The following is a 20,675-nucleotide window of genomic DNA, read 5'->3' on the forward strand; positions in this document are numbered from 1 at the left end:
TTTACGAGGCTAAAAATAAACTTTATATATGGCATTTCCAAGTCGTTTTCTTAGAGTGTGCCCCTTAGCTGGGTGCTCCGTTCATCAAAATCTTAATCACATTTTTGTAATAAAATTCACATATATTTGTGTTAAAAAAAATAATTTCAAACATATTGATTTGAATAAAATGATTGAGGAATTGAACACACGACACGGCATCATCAGAATGGATCCTTGATATCGGTCTGTCTGCTTCAAGCACTACTTTATGGACTGTATGATATTTAAATACATGAAATACATATAATCGATAATTTTGTACAGCAGTACCGAAAAGTTTTGAGTGTCAAAGTCACTTACACAATTGTGGATGACTTGTGTAAGGTGAAAAATAAAATTCATTTTTGGCATTAACCTGAATCTTTAAGTCAGTAAAATCCGAATTAAGAGAAAAACTGCTGGCATTGCAGTAATTTCGAATAGATCGAAAAAAGCGAAATAAAAAGCGAAAGTAAAATCAAATTAATAACTATGAATCCGATAAATAATAAACTTCCGCCAATTGGCTCGGAGCGAGCTGAACGTTTGACTGCCATGCAAGCTCCAAATCCAAACATGCCACTATTGGTAAGCCAGGTAATCTTAGCCAATATGCGGACACCCTAACCGCTACCCACTCCCCGTAGCAGCAGCAGCAGCGTCACGTGAATCACCTGAGTGACGAGGACAAAGCCTGGCTGCGCTCGAAGCGCGAGCTTCAATTTGAGTGGGAGCATCAGCAGCAGTTCGAAAAATACTGGAAGCTTAACAACCACGAGGGCAGGGAGGAGGAGACGGAGGAGACGCAACGTTTCGGTGGTAAGATACCAGAAGCAACACATATTAATCGAATGCCAAATCAGCAGCTGGAAATGGCACCACAAGCACCACAAGCACCACAAGCAGTACCATTTGGATTTTACATGGTTTCACCGCAAATATGGTTGCATCCTGGATACGGACACGCCTATAACTGGAACTTATGGCAACCGCCAAATTACAACCATTACACCAATTATGTTGCTTATGAGAATATCCATTTCCCTAACTTTTATGAAAATCAAGGCAATTTCGATAACCCTGGTGCATATTTCCCACATTTCCAATAATCATATATTACAAAAAGAAAAAAGAAAAGACAGAAACAGAAAAAGAAACAGAAACCCACAATTGATGGATGGAATCGAGGTTTTGAAATTACAACCTATAGCAAACTATATGTTTGAACACACATATATATATATATATATATATATATAGAAAACAGAAGACACATCGCAGACATAAGACTGTCGATTTTATGGCGACACTGCCAACATAAAAAACCACACTCCTTTGTAAGCGGATTGAATTCGTTATCAGAAACAAAACAACAATACAACAGCCTTAACATAATAAATAAAGCACTAAGAATGAATGGGAGAAACTTTCCAAAGTTTGCGAAACTGTGCAAAATGAACCCATACGCAAATCAAATTTATTACATTTTCATTTCAATATGTATGGGCCATAAACTAGACCATTTTCTTATTGGATGTACATATCGGCTGTGTGTTGGCATATGGAAAATTGAATCAAGATCCAATTAAAGATAATGCACGCACCGAGAACAGCACCGAGAACAACCTGATAATCCTCTTTTGCAACAACAATGAAAAACAAAAGCAAGAAAATTAATTATGCATTTATTAGAAATATTCAGTTCATTCCGTTAAAGTCCAGTCAGCCTGCGAGAGACAAATACCATGCGATCTATCTTCACCTGCTCGCAGCAGTTTTCATATAAATATATATTTGCTTATATAATGATGTACATAGGTATGATTGAGGCTGAACCCGCTTACTCGAATGGCAGCTAAACTATTGAGCCACTTTAGAGTACAACTCAGACTGCATATGGGGTAAAGAGTATATTTATTCATCTATAGATTGAAGATATCAATGCAAGTGTCAAGAATTGTTTAAAGTCATTGCTTAGATCCTTATGCTTTGTCTGCTGCCCTGTGCGTGCGGAAAACTAAAATTCTATTGGGATTGAACGGCTAATCCCTTTGGTAGTTGAAGGCTTAGCGCGCGCTTAGCTGCCAAATCGTTCACAACTAATGCCTCCACGCCGTTTGCCTGGCAACGGCCAATGGTGGCAAAACTATAAGCCGGCAACAGCTCTTAGTGCCGTATCCATCAGTAGCACCCCCTGGCGCTCAGTTCGGCAAATGCTGCAACTGCAACGTGCATCACAATGGGGATATAAATAAATAAATAGAAACCACTTTTTGCGCCCAGGCGGAAACAGCAACAAAAAAAAACACCAATTCGAAGCGGGGCAGATCGGAGACGGGGGCGACTAGGCGTGTCGTCTATTGTGCGGCTGCATACACAAAAGCCGAGAGCGAAATCAAAAGCACAAGAAACACTTTTAGTGAACAAAAAGAACAAAAGGGAACAAAAAAAAGTTGTCAGTTTGGTGCAATGCTCAATTTTCTTGTGCTTCTTTTTCTAATTCTTCGGCGTGAAGATTGGTGGGAGACGCACTTGAAGCAGAAACGGAAGTGCCACGTCTTGAGGCAGACATAGACGGACAGACAGGCAAACTAACTGATTGACTGCCAGGGCAGTAAGTAACTGGCAACTGGCAACTGCCAACTGGCAACTGGCAACTGGCAACTGGCAACTAGCAAATGGCAACTGGCAACTGGCAACATAAAAACTTGCAACTGCAACTGCTGGTAACTGGCTCAGTCAGCTGTGCCTTAAAGTTTAATTTAACCAACCACCCACAAACACCCTCGCCCCGCCAATGAAAACGTTAAGCGCTTTTAGTGTGCTGCGGAGGGGAGGAGGTTGGCGGCGAGAAGTGGGCGTTTGCCTTGGCTGTGGCAAGTTTACTTTTAATAGCTTTTCACTGAACTTTTCGCACGCGGTTTTCCCAACTCTCGAACTTCGACAGCTTCGGAGCTTGACTTCAGGCTTCAGACTTCGGACCTCGGATAGCGACCTGGATATGGCTGAAAGACTTATTACTTAATGACGCCTCATTTGATGATGCGGCCAAAAAATCAGTGCCGTTTGGACTCGATTGACGCATCATTAGACACGCATAAAAACAAAACTCCCAACTCGACTCGACTCTCCTCTCCTCTCCTCTCCTCTACTCTACTCTACTCTCCACTCCTCTAATCACCGCTCACTGCGCTTTCTTTGACTTTTCTTGGCTAAGGTGTCTGCTGCTGCTCCTGCTGAATGCTTCATGGGCCATTGCTTACAGACTTTTAATTGCACGACATGACAAAATAATTTGGCAAGCTTTTATTTATTTATTTTTTATTTTTTGCTTCATTTGAACTAAGCGCTTTAATCTTTATTTTGTTACAGCATTGGACAGTTACAGCATTGGACATCTGCTGATCCTCTCATTTGATTAACACAATGATTCATCATTTATTTTTTTAATAAGCAGTTTTCCGTAGTCAATACATTCATATTATAAAAAAATATACTTGATCTGAATCCGGTATTAAATTTATTTTACTTCCAAATTAAATTCGCTGGATTTAATAGTTTGTGCAATCAATGTTTATACAGAAGGACATGGCCAGATCGAGTTTCTTATTGCTTCTAATGAAGAATGTAGTATGTATTTACATACAATTCCTATGAGATTTGCCAGCTGTATTTTATCATTCGGAATTCGGCTGGTTGATGCTTCAGGTGAGCTCCAATTAATGCAGATTTCAAATTTCGTCATCTCTTTTACTCGGTGTCTGTACATATTATATATAATAAAATATGATATATATAATAAGATATGATAAATTTGATTTTGTGGCATTCTCTGCATAAGTGTAAAATGCAAGATACGCGTTCATTTTTAATTTATTATTATTATTTTTTAGACTCGTTGTGACACTCTCGAAATGCGCAATGCGCTTGCCTAAATATGAAATTATACAAAATGCTTCTAAGAGTTATCTTTCTCCCATTTTTGATTGTTGTGTGTTGAGAAAAGTGTGGAGTGAAAGAAAATGAATATGTTGCTGCTGTATCGATAGCACACAGAAGCAAATAAATAAAATCTTAAGAGAACAAAAGCTCCTGTTGCTTAAGTTCACTTTCCATTGGCTATTTTCTGCTGTGAAATAAAAAGTTTTGGGTGTACAGAGAAACAAAGTTGATAGATTCTTGATACTCCTCAATTAAGTCAGTACGTCTTTGCTGCAATTTAATACGCTTATTTTGGCAGTGTTCATTTTTCAACTAATGCAATTAGTCGAATTTAGCTCCGCTTGATGTAGTTTTCTAACTTTGAGCTGAGAAGTCACATTTATGACGCACATGCAGCAGAACGTGCTGCCAACGCAAACTTTAGCGCTGACTTTGACGTTGGCGTTGACGACGTATAATCTCGGTCAACGTCAATTACCCAAACCATTTGAAATATGAAGGCAACACGTCGAATTGGTATTTCAAAATTGGCGCTCACCGTCGATGGGCGGCGCTTTTGCCGTTATTTTGGTATGCTTGCTGTTGTGGCTAAGCGGATTAAATCAGTTTCGCACAAATTAAAAAGCCACAGAGCACACAAAAATGAAGATACAATTGTAAAAAAAAGGAACAGTATGCAGAGACGGGGAGAGTGTGGGAGAAAGCGACAGAGAAAGAGAGATAGAGAGAACCTATGTCGCTCTAACGAGCAACCGAGACTAGACATCTGCCAGCAGCACAATCACCGTCATCATCATCATAATCATCATCATAATAATAATCATCATCATCGTCATCATCTTCCTCTTCTTCATCTAGAGCATCATGATTATTTTGATTATCAACATCATTTGCAAGTCTCTGGGTGCTCTTTAAAATGTGAAACACGTCTAATCCTTTGAGAGCTGCCACAGAAAATGTGCTTGGAGCGCTGCCGCCGCCCAACGGTCAACGAACATTTATGAAATATGATTATAAATGCACAAAGCATGCACCGAAAGAGACAAACAGACAGACAGACAGAGTGAAACAGAGAGAGGGAGGCAAAGAGAGACACAATTTGAATGCCAGTCGCACAAAAGTATGCTATGAAATAAGAGGCCAAATAATTAAACATTTGAAGGGTTGACACAGCAAAATGAGCAAGAGGAGAAGCAGCGGCAAACGTTAGATGATGCACTGAGAGAGAGAGACAGAGAGGGATAGAGAATGCGGAGGGCGAGGGAGGCGGTCTAACAACAACATTGTCAGCATATTAGAGGCAGCGGCAGGAAGTTGGAAGTGATACGGAGGCGACAAAGCGTGCTCCAATTGCCAGTTACGTGGAGGGGCAGTGGATCGGGGTTGGTGGTAGGTGAAATGGGAAAATGGGAAAATGGCAAAATGGCAAAATAGCAATACGACAACTGGCCAACAAATACCGCAGACCGCAGCTGCAAGCGCTGCTAATGAGTGCCCCCTGGGGTGTGAGCTAGGAGATTTTAGGTAAATGCAGGCGCCGTCTGAACTCTAATTGAAACAGCAGCGCCAGGCAGCAAACGCAATGCTCGACACCTGAGCAGCAGAGCACTACACTCAGAGAAAAAATCGCGAACATTTCCTTCTCCTTCTGGCTGTTAGCATATTTCTTTCCTTTTCTGAATAGAAACCAGTTTATGTCATATAATTTATAACATTCTTTAATCAATTGTGTTTTATTTTATATTTCATTATTAACTTTTAATTGTTTTAAGTGTTTTAATTTGTAAGCTTAATGTAAATTTAAAATTTTAAATTATTATTAAATAAAAATAAAAAAAAAATTAAAAACTGTAAATTCTTTAATAGGAGAATATACAAGTAAATAAATAAAGAAGAAGAATGTTTTTTGTAATGGAAACTGTCATTGATTTATAAATATATTATTTCAAGTGAATTAATATGTCTGCAAAGTCGTCGAAAGAAAATCATTTTTATTGGAACTTATTATAAATAATGGAAATATGGAAATTATTTCCGAAAATCAAAAAACTGTTTTTTGAGTGTAAAAGGATAGTGTGTGTGCGTGTGTGTGCGTGTGTGTGTGTGTGGTGAAGTGAATACCATAGTCAGGACGCAACTCAGAGGGGCAGCAGCAAGCAACAAAGCTAACAAATGCTGCCAGCAAAGTGGCCGCCGTTTGATGAGCTCCAAATGAAAGGCAACAGGAGCAGCAGCTGGCGCCAAGTGTTTGCCAAAGCTGCAGCGCAGCAAAGTGGCCAACACAGACACAACCATGCACACACACACACACACACATATAAATACATACACACAACAGGCAGGCAGGCAAATGACTTTGAGTGCAACAGAAGCTGATTATGGCCAAGGACTTTGGTCAATAAGCTGGCGCAGCAAATGCATTTTGCATTTTGCATTTTCCATTTTGCAAGTCTCTGCGACTCGAAGCAGCAGGTGAGCGGGGTACGGGGTGAGGGGCTAGGGGCTAGGGGCTAGGGACGAGTGACGAGGGACGAGGATGTTGAATCAATTAGCTGATGACTGCCAGCACAGAGACTGGACTATTAAATTTAAACACATACTAACTCAAAGTGCTGCATCAACAATTCTGACCACACAACCGAAGCAAAACATCGATTTAAAATACACTCGAACGAGAAATCGCAGTGTGTTTTGGAAACTTGCCCTATTTTTAGCGCCAAGTTTAGCTCCCTTTATTATTCAGAAAGTATATGTATATCTTAAGCGGAAGGCTTTGTCTTTCTAAAAGCAAGGATTTTTCTCTGTTTCACTTCAGGGTAAATTTTCCAAAAAATTAGAAAAAAATATATATTTAATTTTTAGAGAATTATAAAATTAGTTTTGAATTTGCTTAAACATCAATTTTAAGTACTTCACAAATTCGATAAATAAGATTGTTTTTAATAACATAATAAGATTTTAAATATTTTAGCCCGTACCATTTGCGTTGATTTACTTCTGTCAGTGAAACTAGTAAGTAAACCAAATCATAAAATAAATTTACACTTAAAGTTCCCAAAATGATAATTATAACAAAATAATTTAGCTATAAACATGTGTTTTAGTTTAGCAGGGTATTTTAAAAAAGACAGCTAAAAAAATTATCTCTGATTAGACATAGATAATATATAATAGAACGATAATAAGACTTAATCGAACTAGGATCTGACCAAATCCAACTAGCATCCAATTTAAACCAACTATAATTTAAACAAACTATTAATTGGACAACTGAAAAACACTTTTGCTTCTGTGGCGAATACATAGAATGGATGGTGAAAACAGGTGGATTAATTGTGCGGCATTAAGTTATACAATCTTACAACAAAAATGTTGCAATTTGGCGAAGAATGATTTATTAAATGAAATTCAGGTTCTATGCTTTTTCACTCACCTGGTAAACATTGTGGACCGCTGAAGTGTGCCTCTAATGAAAGCGGGGGATTATGCGGATGGAAAACTTTCACTCTAGTCAACTTATCAAATATTCAGGCAAACGTTGCTGCTATCTACATCACCTGCAAGCCCTCCCATCCACCCGCTCCGCTTACAGCAAATGGGTCCTCGAATTTGCAACAGATTTTTATGAATGATTCGTGTTGAGTGAAAACGTCAAGGGATTAGGTGACGATTGTAGCTTATATCCTCCCTCCCCCTCTCCCATTTACCCCCACAAACCCATTTGGGATTTTGGGTAAAATTGTTGTTGTTTTCGCTGCTGTTGTTGACTTCCATTTTGGGCATAAATAATTTATCATGCACAAATTAGCGTGCGGATTTCAGATTTATGCCAGGCCAGCGACTCGCACACACACATACACACACACACACACACACGTCGAAACACCGACATACACATACACATGACTGATAGATGCCTTGTTTTGCTGGCATAATCAGGCCAAACTGACCCATAACCCCCCTCACCCCTTCCCAGATGCCCTTCTGTCCATCCTCTCACGACGTTGACAAAGTTTTCTCTTGGCTTTTTTGTGCAGTGTGTGTATAAAAAATAAGTCTGGTCAACCGCAATAATTTTTGGGCGGTTTTCCTTCAAGCTTCCCTTGAACGTGCCATAAAAAAAACCCCCCCCCAAAAAAAAAAGAAAGCAAGAAGCAGAACTGCTTAATGTAAAAAAAGGGATAAATTATGAACACAAAAAAAAGCACAGCCAGAAGCAGCAGCAGCAGCAACAACAACATAAACAGTTGCCACAACTTTGTGGGCGGGTGGTGGTGGAGGAGGGGGAGAAGGTAATGAAAACAACGTACAAATATACACAAAGCGCACGCGCTACTAGCACTCCCCCCCCCCACACACACAGAGCGACACCCGACACTCTCCCCTAGACCCCAAGAGCCGTTGTCGCTGGGTGGCCTGCAATGTTCTAATGTAATCAACATCTTCAAGTCTTCATTGCACTTAACATTGCGAACTGCGCCGAATTCTATTGTCACGGTCAGCTAGCTAAACAGAGCCACAGCCCTTTGGCAAAACCCAATCCAACCCACGCTCACCCCACAGACACCCCCCCCCCCCCCCCACACACACACACACCCCCCACTCTTCGCACATTAGTGTATATGGCTGTGACTGCAAGCCAAATGGTTGTAGTACTTAATGAGTCTTGAAGGTAATTGGCTGTTTTTATGGCCACGAGAGTTGACTTTGAAGTGCTCCCTCTCTCTCTCTCACTCTCTCTCTCTCTCTCTTTCTCTTTCACTGTCAGCTTCCTTCCTTCCTGGCTTCCTGTTTGCTGCTATCGCTAATTATAAAATCACCTTAAGTAGCTGCAAGCACACACATAAATATATACATACAAATACATGTGTATGTAGGCAGGTAGGAGTGCAGTTGAGGACGCCCCCGCTGCAGTTGCCAGACGCAAAGATACGACGCATATTGCAGCACTGGCGAGGAGACAAAACCTACGAGAACCAATAAACAAATAGACAGACAGAGCTGGGAGCAGCAGAAGCAATCGAATAGCGACTGATGGACCAAAAGAGCGTTGAAGCGGGATGGGGGAGCGGGGAGTGGGGAGTGGGAGCAGCAGCAGTAGACACAGCGAACACAGAGACTTGAAAAACTTTTTTAATATGAAAGAAACCGGCAACAGAAAAATAAAAAGACAAGCGACAAACTGCAAGTCTGAGCTGAGGATTTGCACTGTGGATAAATTCCACAATATTTTGTTCAATTTCAATTTACTGCCTAAGCCTAAGCCTAAGCTTCCTTTTGGTAACCCCATACGAATTAATTATAATTATATGCGTAATTTCGAAAAACAACAACAAACAATAACTCTTCGAATTTTTTCAAATGCTAATTTTCAATTGCAATTTTCTTAATTATTAATCCAGTTTTTTAAATAGGACCAAAAAAGCGAATAAAATTGCGGATTTCTTCTTTCTCACTTTTTTTTTTTAAGTATTCCACCTAATTATCAACGAATAAAAGGAAATTTACTTTTTACTTTTTTTTTGCTTAAGTCAATTATAAATTGTGCGTTTTTTTTATATTTACATTTTAGTTTTCCAGTTAAAGGCATTTAATGTTTGTATTATTTGATGGATTAAAGGGTCTGTATACATATACATATTTGACCAAAGACAGGTTTTTAAAGAACACTTGAAGCACACTGGCATCGATATCTCAGTTGCACTGTTCGCCCGATGGCCGATGGGGCCCACTGTGTGCTGCCAGAGCGTCTGGTTGCTCACTGTGACAACTGGAAGACATCCGATGGGTGGGTGAGGAAGGTGGGCATGGATGGAAGGCATACATACTTACAAACACACACACATACGTACATATATATATATATTTTATTTTCTTGTTCCATTTAAAAAGCTTATTTATTGACGCTGATTGGAATCTAGTCATCTATCTGTGCGTTTTAGTTGCACTGCACACAGCGCCAAAGTCGCCAGCATACTTAACGGCTGCAAGAGTGGGTGAGATGGGTGAAGGGGGAGGGGGTGGGGTAGCAGAAGGTGATATTGTTCCCAGTCAGCTTGCCGCCCGTGTCTGCGTCACATCTTTCTGCCTTTCGCATGCTTGCAGCTCAAGCAATAAAATCGAGATGCAATTGCAACAAAAGCAACAACAACAAGAAAAGTGCTTTTTAGAAAAGACAAACAAAATGTTGAGATAAACATTGACCAAAAAAAGAATGAGAAATAAAAAACTGACCTGTTGTCCAGTGCAGGGTGGTGGGGCGATCGGGCGGGGGATGTTTAGTGGCTCGCTTTTGTGAGTTGTGACTTTTAACCGTTTTACTTGTAAGCGACATTCGTGTGAAACGTCGCATGTTGTGCCAATTGAAAATGTGTGCAACTCTGCACTCAGCAAACAAAATTAGCCTGCCACATTATTGATATCGCCAATGAGGTGCAAGATAGAAAGAGAGAGAGAGTGATAGAGAGAGTGATAGAGAGAGAGAGGGAGAGAGAGAGGGAGAGAGAGAGGACAAGTAAATAGAGGAGACGAGATGCGAGTTCAGTTCAGTTTGAGGTTGAGGTTGACCTAATGTTGCATTGGGGCCGAAAGGCGGCATAATCGAGATATCTTGCCACCAGCCCAAAAGAGCCAAACAACAGTGCAAAACGGCCAACAACAAAAAAACAAACAAAACAAGTAAGAATGCTGTAAGCTAACAAGCTCGATCAGGAGATACCCTGCTCAGATCAAAAATTATATTTTGTTTTAAGTTAGTTAGTATTATTATCGAGTGAATGCAAGCAAAATAAATCGCTGAAATGAAATGAAAATAAGATCAAGAATGTGTATATCTTATGTCGTTGGAGATGGAGATGCTTACCTCTGTCTCTTGCATACTTCGGAACAACTTCAATGAACCCAATTTACCCACTTGCAATGGGTATAAAAACAACCAGAACAAACTGAACAAAACAACGACAAAACAAACAGAGACTGTCACTGGTCCGTTTACGCCTGGACATTATGAGCAGAGAGCACAAAGGCGCCTTTTGTGCCCCAGCACTCGAGAACAAAATCAAAATCAAAATCCGAAATTCAAACAGCAACACAATGCAATTTTCATTGAGCGCCAAAAGTTTCGAGCAGTTTGCAAGTGTTTGTTGCAGATGCTGAGTCAGCCACAGAGGCACACACACACACACAGACACACTCACTCTGTTCCGACTGACCACGCCCACTGCCAGCAAGGTAATAAAGCAAAAGTTCTGATAACGCATGAACCCACACACACACACACACACACACACACAGAGCCAACCAACGAATCCAGCTGAAGAGCCATTCAGCTGCCCCACAACAAAGGAAGCGGAAATGAGATCGCCCAACCCCAGTGCATAAGCATATCTGTGTGTGTGTGTGTGTGTGCGTGTGTGTGCGTGGCTTGATATTTAAACAGAGAGTTGGCTGTGAAACTGAATGGCTTGCTACTAGTGGCAAATAGCAACGGCAACAGCAAAAACGACGACAACAAATAATCAACCGTTTAATGGGCGGCATCAATTTCAGTTAATTGGTTGCAACTTGTGAGACAAGCGAGTGTGCAAGATTGACAGAGACGGAAGATGATGTAGACAAATAGCACTGACATTCGATGCCACACGAATTCACTATTATTACTATTACATATATCTATATATATATATATATATCACTTCATTTGTGTAGAGCTTTCTAAAAACCTTGGGAAACTTTTGATTGCAAACTTATCATGCATAAATCGTGATTAACATACAGCTTTTGGCACGCCGAATATTAAATACTCTTGCAGCCCATTGGGTTAGTCTGCTCACATCTAAAAGTTTATAATTAATCCAACAAAAATAAAAATAGAAAAGAAAATTCGAACGATTAGTAGAACGATCGTTGTGCGATTTTTATAGTGTTTTAATATTCGTTTGTTTTGTTTTGCTGAATTTGTTGTTTCTAATTGTTGACAAATATGATGTGCATATAAAATTAATGTATTTTATCTGCAGATCTTGGCAAGCAAATCAGTTGTTCATTTGGCAACTATATGATCAGATCCAGATGGTTCCGACATATAAATTTAAAGATTCTCATTTGTTTTGTGTTTATATTTTATCACATCTTTCAATATTTACTTATCTTCAGTGTTGACTGCTTGTGTTCAAATCTAATCATTTATTAACTGTACTTTTAATGTTGTGTCTACTACTATAATTTTGTATAATTTCCAAGATAGAAGACGTCGGCTGACAATCCGAAATAAGTATAAATCTTTATGCCAAGTCAAGATCAAGAAAACTGTTTTAATTCTGCTAAAGTTTGTCTTGATCACTTCGATCGATAGTTCCCATAGAATCTTATATGCAAATTATTCGGCTGTCTGAAAAATCGTCAAAAAATATATACAAATGGGAAAATAGAAATTATTAACATGAAAATATAGATTATGAACAAAAAATAGCCCCACTTTGACTATTATAATTACACTTGTTTTTTAGTTAATTTTTCATAAAGTTTTTTGTATATGTTTATTGCATATATTTATTGATGCTCCTTATAAGTTTGACATGTTGAGGAAGTGCGTGAGAATTTCAACAATTAACGCATGGTTCGATTGTGGATTGTGGCGTTTAATGCCACGCCCACACGAGAGAAAGACACGCCCAAAGGTGAATCTCGCAGCGAGCTAATTGCATACAACAAAGCAAACAAAGCCAAACAGCCGAAAGTGAAACGCTTAGCAGTGAAATGCAGCCAAAGCAACAACAACAACAACAAGAATAGCAAAAGCAAGAGCAACAGCAACAGCAACAGATAAGCAGCATAAATGAAGCCATCGCATCATGTTGTAATTACGTGCTTGTCTTTCTCTCCCTATCCCTATCCCGTACTCGCATTCTCGCATTCTCTCGTTCTCTCATCCCCATATCTCCATATCGGTTTGGTTCAAAATTGATGATTTTCATTAACGACAAGTTAATAACTTAGGCCGCCATCCTCGCCAGCCGTTTGGCGACTTCATTATCGATAGCAATCGAAAGGCAAACAAACAGAAGAAACAAAATGAGAAGAAGCTGCTGAGGAAACAGCAGGCAGAAGGGAGAAGGCAGAAGAGAGAAGAGGCTGCATTTGGTGTTGTTTTGATTTGGCAGTGTGGTCATCATTCCAAAACCAATAAACAACAAACAACAAGCAACAATCAGCAACGACAGCAGCAGTAGCTGTCGCATATGCTACAAAATGTGTCGCCAAGTGGGCAATAAAAGATTTGCATTGCCATGCGAAAGGCAAAAGCAACAAATGTTGCCAGAAGCAATAACAACAACAACCACCTGCAAGCAGCAATGTTGCCAAGCGCCAACAACTGCGCAAGGCAAACAATGAGAGCGACTACAAGAGCGAACGCAACGCGAGACAGAGAGCGAGAGAGAGAGAGTGTGTGTGTGTGGTGAGTTGACAGTCAAGACCAAAAATAGGCACAGCAACAATGTGGATGGCAACATATGTTGCCGAACACTCATACACACAGCCTCACAAGCAACTGCAGACGCGATCAAACGCTGCAACACACACACACACACACGCACCGACACACCGACTTCTCGTGGCTGGCGCGCGCGCATTTTGTGCACAACGAACACAGTCGACTGTTAACTGGCAGGCCGACTTGACGTGAAAAACGAAGACTCAACCGAGCGACGACGACGACAACGACGCGATTCGCGCGCGATTTAAAACACTAGCAGAGAAACGATTGCGCGCGCTGCTCAAAGAAAAAAGAAAACCACATAAAATATAATTCGTGATTGTTTCAAGTATTTTTGTTCTTGTTTTTGTTTGTTTTGTGTGCTTTTGTGCAATTTGTGTGTGGGTGAAAAGTGCTTAGCCATGCAACACTGGCGCCAGCAACTCTTTCTACTTGCCCTCTGTGCGCTCGCTGCGCAGGCCAAACCAAACAATTCGTACCTCAAAATGTTGGCCATGCCGCCGGCGGAGGATCCCTGCTACGATTACGACAAGGCTCGCCATTGCATACCCGACTTTGTAAATGCCGCCTACGATGCGCCCATTACGGCCAGCAGCACTTGCGGTGAACGCCAGCCGCAACGCTACTGCGAGTATCCGTTGCAAGCAGTTGGTGGCGCCAGCGAGCAGCTACTGTCATGCCACACCTGTGAGGCAAACAGCTTCTCGCCGCGCGCCCTCACCGATCTGAACAACTCGAATAATGTCACCTGCTGGCGATCAGCACCAATTCAACAGCCCTCGTCGAGTGCATCGGGTGGCGATAATGTCACCCTGACCCTGTCGCTGGGCAAGAAATACGAGCTGACCTATGTGAGTCTGCAGTTTTGTCCGCGTGCCCCCCGCCCCGACTCTCTGGTCATCTACAAGAGCTCGGACTATGGCCACAGCTGGCAGCCGTTTCAATATTATAGCTCTCAGTGCAAGAGGATGTTTGGACGACACAGTCGCACCATTATCACCAAGCACAATGAGCAGGAGCCACGCTGCAGCGATGCCCATCGCAATCATGGACATCATGATGTGGGACTCGCCTCGAGGATTGCGTTCAGCACACTGGAGGGCAGACCCTCGGCCCGAGATCTGGATGGATCGCCGGTGCTGCAGGATTGGGTGACCGCAACCGATATACGCATTGTCTTCCATCGGCTCCAGCAGCCCGATCTCCAGCAGGCCCTGCTCGCCATCGATGCGCCCGCGGATCTGCGCACCGGCAAATATAGCGTTCAATTGGGTGGCAACAATCTGGAGTCCACATCTGTCTCGGCTGTTGCTGCTGGGGCTGGATTGCATTATGCCGTCTCTGACTTTTCGGTGGGTGGGCGCTGCAAGTGCAACGGACACGCCTCCAAGTGCTCGCTGGACTCGAGGGGGCAGCTGAGCTGCGAGTGTCGCCACAATACAGCTGGACGGGATTGCGAGCGATGCAAGCCCTTCTACTTTGATCGGCCCTGGGGTAGAGCAACAGCTCGGGATGCCAACGAGTGCAAAGGTGAGTACTCCCCAAACACACATACATATCCTAAATACGTATCCATACACTGAGAAATATTTTTCGATACTAAAAATCTGTGTGATTCGTGCATAAATCGAGTTGCCCAAATCGAGTCACAGACAAAGCTAAGAGTATTCAAATAATAAATATAGTTATAATAATAAATTGGCAGCAGTTTCATTTTGCATCTTCGAGAAAATACTTGTAAATCGAGTTACTGATTCGGTTTGTAGTAGAACAAGAATACTAAAAATATCTAATAATAATTTAGCACTATTTTTAATTCACCAATTGAAGAAATCACTTCAGTTAATTTTGCTCTAAATCTGTGCCAATTGATTTATTTACGAAAAAAAAGATAAAACTAAAAGACAGATTTTTTTAACTGCGGCTATTTCTTTTCTATATATATTTTTGGCTCAACTTTAGTTATTCTTAACTCTCTTTAAGTAACATTTTCAGTTAATTTTCCGTGCTTCACTGGACAGTGTAAAATATATTTAAGCAAGCAAAATATATTTTATTGAATTTAATTTCTATTCAAATGCAAAATGCACTAATACGTTTATATATACTTACTGATATATAAATATATATATGCATATATTATGTAAGTACAATTTATTTAGTCACAGCGCTTTTCAGATTATTTTATGTTAAGCCTTAAGTTTCGCTTGTTTTTATCTGGAGAGAGCAGTTTTATATTGCGATATATAAATTATGCTTGAAAGGCAATTTTCTTTTAAGTGTATGCAAATATGACAGACAATGATTTTCTTTTGAAATGTTTAAATAACTTTTATAAATATAGCTTATATAATTTGTTACCCGTTTGATCTATCAAGTCTTGTCAAAACGATTAATGTATGTATGTCTTAGCTCAGTTTAAGTTTCAGTTTAAAGACTCCTTAAAAAGAACGAAAACACAAAACCAAATAAAAGTCACGACCAGCAGCAGGAATAAGTCCTGCCATTTGCAAAGCATACAAGGCGAGGGGATGCTGAGCCGTCTGATGTATGTGTCTATGTGCTAGGAGGGTGTGTGTGGGGAGGGGCACTTCTAAGCAGGGGTACGGCTTAAACGACTCAATTTCAATCCGAACGACGACGCTCGCCAGTCGCGTGTGTTTAGTTTTCGTCTTAAAAATTGGTGATGGCATTTCAACTGCTTGCTGCATGGGGTTGCATCACTCACCGGGCAGGCAGGGGCAGGTTGCTCATTTATGCTATTTTTCTGTTTTGCTGTTTGTCTTGGACGCAACATGCTAGCTGCGTGGAAGGGGAGGGGGCGGGGAGCGTATATTTGTGCTGCGGATTTGGCTTAGCCATAATTGAACAACTCGGGACACGTGTAGCGGGAGAGCGAATAAGAGCGAGAGAGAGAGAGAGAGAGAGAGAGAGAGTTAGCGTTTTCAATCAATTTGCAACTCTTGCAGCAACCCTCGCCACTCAGCACTCGAGTCCAAACAACAAACAGCAAATAAACAAGCAAACATGCAATCAATGTCAAATAGCTGAAGAAACTTAAAATGAGAGAATTGCAATGCAAAATGGTGTGAGGAGTCTGACAGAGAGAGACAGTGAGAGAGAGAGAGAGAGGGATCGGGTGGGTTATATTGAAGTTGGGGTTAGGCGAGCAATACTCATATGTGGCTTGCGGATAAACCCTCGCAATTAACCCTCTAAACGGAGCAAGCTGAACTCGAACAATAAACACGAATTTAAGCGAAATTAATTTGATAAGCATTTTGAAAAGAGTCCGAATCCAAATCCAAATCCGTATCCGAATCCGAGTCGAGTATCGAACTGTGACACAAAGGGGGCGAATAGACATAACTACACTGAGAGAGAATGTGCGTGCCTGCACTTCGAAGAAAAATACAAATTACAATGAAAATCGACCAAAGGACCAAAAATGGGTTGTTTTGGTTTCTATAAATAAATTCAGAAGATTTTGTATACGCTCTAACTGAAAGTATTCGTTTGTGTCCACGTCAGACGAAGTTCAAATTTTAAAGCTAGATTTCCCAAATTTTGTTAGTAGATTGCTAAGAATTTTTATGGTCACGACCCAAAACTGATATACCCGGCAGTGTAAATTGATACAAGCATATAACTCACACAATTTGAGAACTAGAGTCACCCAATTTAAAGGGCAAATGATAATGGCAAATGGCAATACAAATTCACCCATTACAAATATATAATAATTTTGTCCACTCGCATAAAAATATGTGAATTAATTTCAGCAGTTTTAAAAATGTTTATATTTACTTATTTCTTGAATTATTATTATTTTTTTTTAATGAATATTGATAATTATTTTTGAAGCTTAGTTGTCACTGGCAACACTTTTTTCTCCGTGTGGTTAATTTAAAGGGAGGGTTTCAATTTCATATTTGTTTTTCTTCCTCGCAAATTTGGAATTAATTTTCTTATTTATTTATTTTTTTGTTATTTTGGCACGATCCATTGCAGGGCTCCCCAGGCTCTCTCTCCCTCTCTCTCGCTCTCTCTCTTTGTCTCTGTCCCTCACACTGAATGGTTTTTAGTATGCTGGCCTTGTAAACGATGTGTCAATGTTTTTGTGGCACTTGCTGCAAGTGGCATGTACGATGCGCGTCTCGCGTGGATGCCACATGCCAAACATGCCACAGCAGCAACAGCAACAATGAGATAAGAATTGCATTTTTTTGTTTTGTTTTTGCTGCGCGGCCAAAAGGGGCGCGACCGGGAGGCAAGGCGACTAGAGTCGAGCCGAGCCGTTGCTTAGTGCATAAATCACAGTGTGGCACGGTATTGTCCAGGCAAACAGAACAAACCAAAGGCAAAGGCAGGCAGGCAGGCAGGCCAACGGGAAGGCGGAAAGGCGGGAAGGCAGGCAGGCTGGCAAGCGGGCGTTTGTTATCAGAGGCAGGCCACGTGTGGCAGCAACCGCGCTGCGCTTTATTAGGGTTGCAAATGCAGTGCGACCCTTCCACATGCACCACACACTTACACACACAGAGGGAACACACGCCTGCCCCTTTGCACACATCGCATATGTTGCATGTTTATGGGCAAACGAAATTAACGCTGCCAACTTTTGCTTTTGACGTTCAATGTGACCTCAACAACAGCAACAACTGCTGGCAATTACAACCAACAACAACAAGGGCAACTGGCAAAAATATAACAACAAAAAAACCAAAGAAAATTGGAAAATTTTTGCCATGTGACCGGCATATGAAAACGGGCCTGATTCTTGCACATAATGAGTCTTTGTACGAGTGTGTGTGTGTGTGTGTAATTACTATTAGCAATAACTAATAACAACTTATGCCCAACGATGCGATTGGATTTGCATGTCTGTAGTAAGAAAGGCAAAGATCCCGCATCGATTTCAATTAAGCAAACATTATCCGATGACCATGTTGAGATTATGTAAGTGAGAATTTACCTAGAAACTTGCATTGATGTTTGGGTTTTTTTTTTCTTCCTTGGATACCCTTTCGGGGAGTATTATAATTGAGTTGTGAAATTTGCAACGCACTTAAGGGGGAGAGAGAGAGAGGAAGGAGAAGTAAATGTATATATTCTTGATCAGTATCACTACCCGCTCTAATCACTACTAATATAAATGAATTCATTTAGAATATGTTGTCTAAAAGTCTAAAAACAACAATTAATTGATTTATTGATTGCAATCAAAGTGTATCGCAATTTGTGTGATTTAATTTGATGGTTTTCGGCAATACACTTCTAGAATCTTTGTACAACTGTCTTTGATCGCATATCATAAGGCTGTCATAGAACTACTACAATCATAGTCAAATCTGAACTGAAACCGTAAATCGAAATAAGTAATCAAGTAATTAAAGAAACAGAAGCTGCAACTGATATAATTATTAAACAAAACTGAATGCCAACAATAATTTGGGAAGTATGCATCATTTTGAACGGAATATTTAGAATTTGCCTAGCAGAAATTCACTTTGGTTTGCCTTCCTGTTTATAATTCAAAGTGTTACTTGTTTTAACCTGAACGCATTAGAAATTGCCACTTGCAAATCTGCTTAAATTTGAGTGTGCAAAGTTTAAACGGAAATCGGGCAGTGAGACTAGAATAATATATTTAACAGATGGGCTTAGAGTATATCGTAGTCGAGCTCATTGTATTAGTATCAATATAATAATATATAATATAAAAAGCTGACCTGCCAATGGCTGATTGGAAATAACTTATTAGTGCTACAGCTCTCTCTCTCTCTCTCTCTCTCTCTTTCTCTCTGCGTCTCTCTTTCTCCACTCTCTTAAGTTATTGCAAAGCTCACCTTTCGCAACTTTGACCTTTGTTGCCGCTGTCCACTGATCAACTGATAGCCCAAAAGCGGTGTGAAGCTGCAGACCCAATCAAAGGCACATTAACAGCACTTTATCATAATTAAAATGCAAGCCATGGCCTTACCCTCCCCTATCTGCCTCCCATATACAGACACACACACAGCAGCCCCCTTCTGATATGCCCCCATTGTGGGCGCTAAAAATATTTGCAACAGTGGAGAAGAGCTCGCAATGATTTTCAAATATGTAGTTGATGGCAACTAAAAAGCAATGAAACAACAACAACAACAACAACAACGACAACTACAAGAAGAAACAGCAACAATCTAAAATAAACGACTTGTGTTTGGTTTGAGTTGAATTCAGTTCAGTTTGGGTTGCAGCGGCAGCAATAAATTAATTTAAAACTTAAGCCGTTGGCAAATCAAAACATTACTCATACGCCGTGTGGTTGGCGCTGGCCAAAAATAGTTTTTATCCACACTGACAGACTTCGCCGTCCCCGCACACCTCCCCCTGACATGCCCCTTGTGCTGACGTATCTCTGATGCGACGCTTTAATGCTAAACGCGTCATGATAAATGTGGCGACGCTTTCAGCCAAATGCCGTGCAAATTAGCCAAACAATTTGTCCAATCAAATGAGCCAAAGCGACCGCTCAGCTATTTGACAAACACTATATATATAAATACATATGTACATATATATATAAACATATATATATATATATATATAGATACATACATAGGTATACATGTGCATAAGGAGGCGATGCGTCAGCCATCATAAAGCAACAGCTTCAAGGCTATAGAACATATATATTTGAATCAGATTTGTATTTGTTTGTTTTCTTCTCATCGCATAAATTTCTCAACAGCTCTCGAGAGTTACTCGACGAAGCTATTTATATTAAATATAGAACGCATTTGATTTATGTTTGGTAAAGATCAACAACGACTAATTCTAATCGACCTGCTTAAAAGTCGCTACAAGCAAAAAAGCTGATTTATTTTGCTTTAAACCGAAACCTAACCTGAAAACTTACCCCAAACTCATTAAAATGCATAGCGAATCGTATTTTATATACACTATATATTATTATCCCATTCTTGATCAGCATAAACCTAGCTTAACTTATTTCTCCTTGCCCAGTTTTGAGATTGGTTGAGATATATTACGAGCTCAGTTGTCCTCTGTGTGTCTAAGTCATCTTAGAAATCATTTGGATTTTTTCTTGTTTTTAGAAATAACTTTCAAATATACGAACAAAAATGTTGTATATTCCAAAATCTTTTTTCCTATTTTTTATAAATGTATTTCTTTGCAATAGAAAATATTTCTAAAAAGTAGAGATAAAAGA

At 40.3% G+C, this 20,675-nt stretch overlaps 2 protein-coding genes across 3 annotated transcripts in view; both read left to right on the top strand.

Annotated features, from left to right (window-relative positions):
• The first annotated feature begins 420 nt into the window (after window positions 1-420).
• LOC6565423 lies at window positions 421-1,438 on the top strand. The gene is made up of 2 exons (XM_032738332.2): window positions 421-609; window positions 669-1,438. The coding sequence occupies exons 1-2, from the start codon at window positions 514-516 to the stop codon at window positions 1,128-1,130; spliced, it is 558 nt and encodes a 185-aa protein (XP_032594223.1). The 5' UTR covers window positions 421-513; the 3' UTR covers window positions 1,131-1,438.
• A 12,195-nt stretch (window positions 1,439-13,633) lies between these two features.
• LOC6565422 (netrin-A) overlaps window positions 13,634-20,675 on the top strand; it is a 52,488-nt gene continuing 45,446 nt past the window's right edge. The window contains exon 1 of one of the 2 annotated variants that reach the window (XM_032738336.2): window positions 13,634-14,989. In XM_032738336.2, the coding sequence (XP_032594227.1) occupies window positions 13,861-14,989 (1,129 nt within the window). In that variant the 5' untranslated portion in view covers window positions 13,634-13,860. The remainder of the gene's footprint in view (window positions 14,990-20,675) is intronic. The other variant, XM_001991119.3, reaches the window with a different exon arrangement.

This window comes from Drosophila grimshawi, unplaced genomic scaffold (genome assembly GCF_018153295.1).
Source record: "Drosophila grimshawi isolate 15287-2541.00 unplaced genomic scaffold, ASM1815329v1 contig_848, whole genome shotgun sequence".
In the NCBI taxonomy this organism is placed as follows: Eukaryota; Metazoa; Arthropoda; class Insecta; order Diptera; family Drosophilidae; genus Drosophila; species Drosophila grimshawi.

Excerpts from the sequence above, each read along its gene's own strand:
- LOC6565423 (XM_032738332.2), top strand. The coding sequence starts at position 514 with ATGAATCCGATAAATAATAAACTTCCGCCAATTGGCTCGGAGCGAGCT. Across the intron at positions 610-668 it reads ATCCAAACATGCCACTATTG|CAGCAGCAGCAGCGTCACGT; the intron begins GTAAGCCAGGTA and ends CACTCCCCGTAG.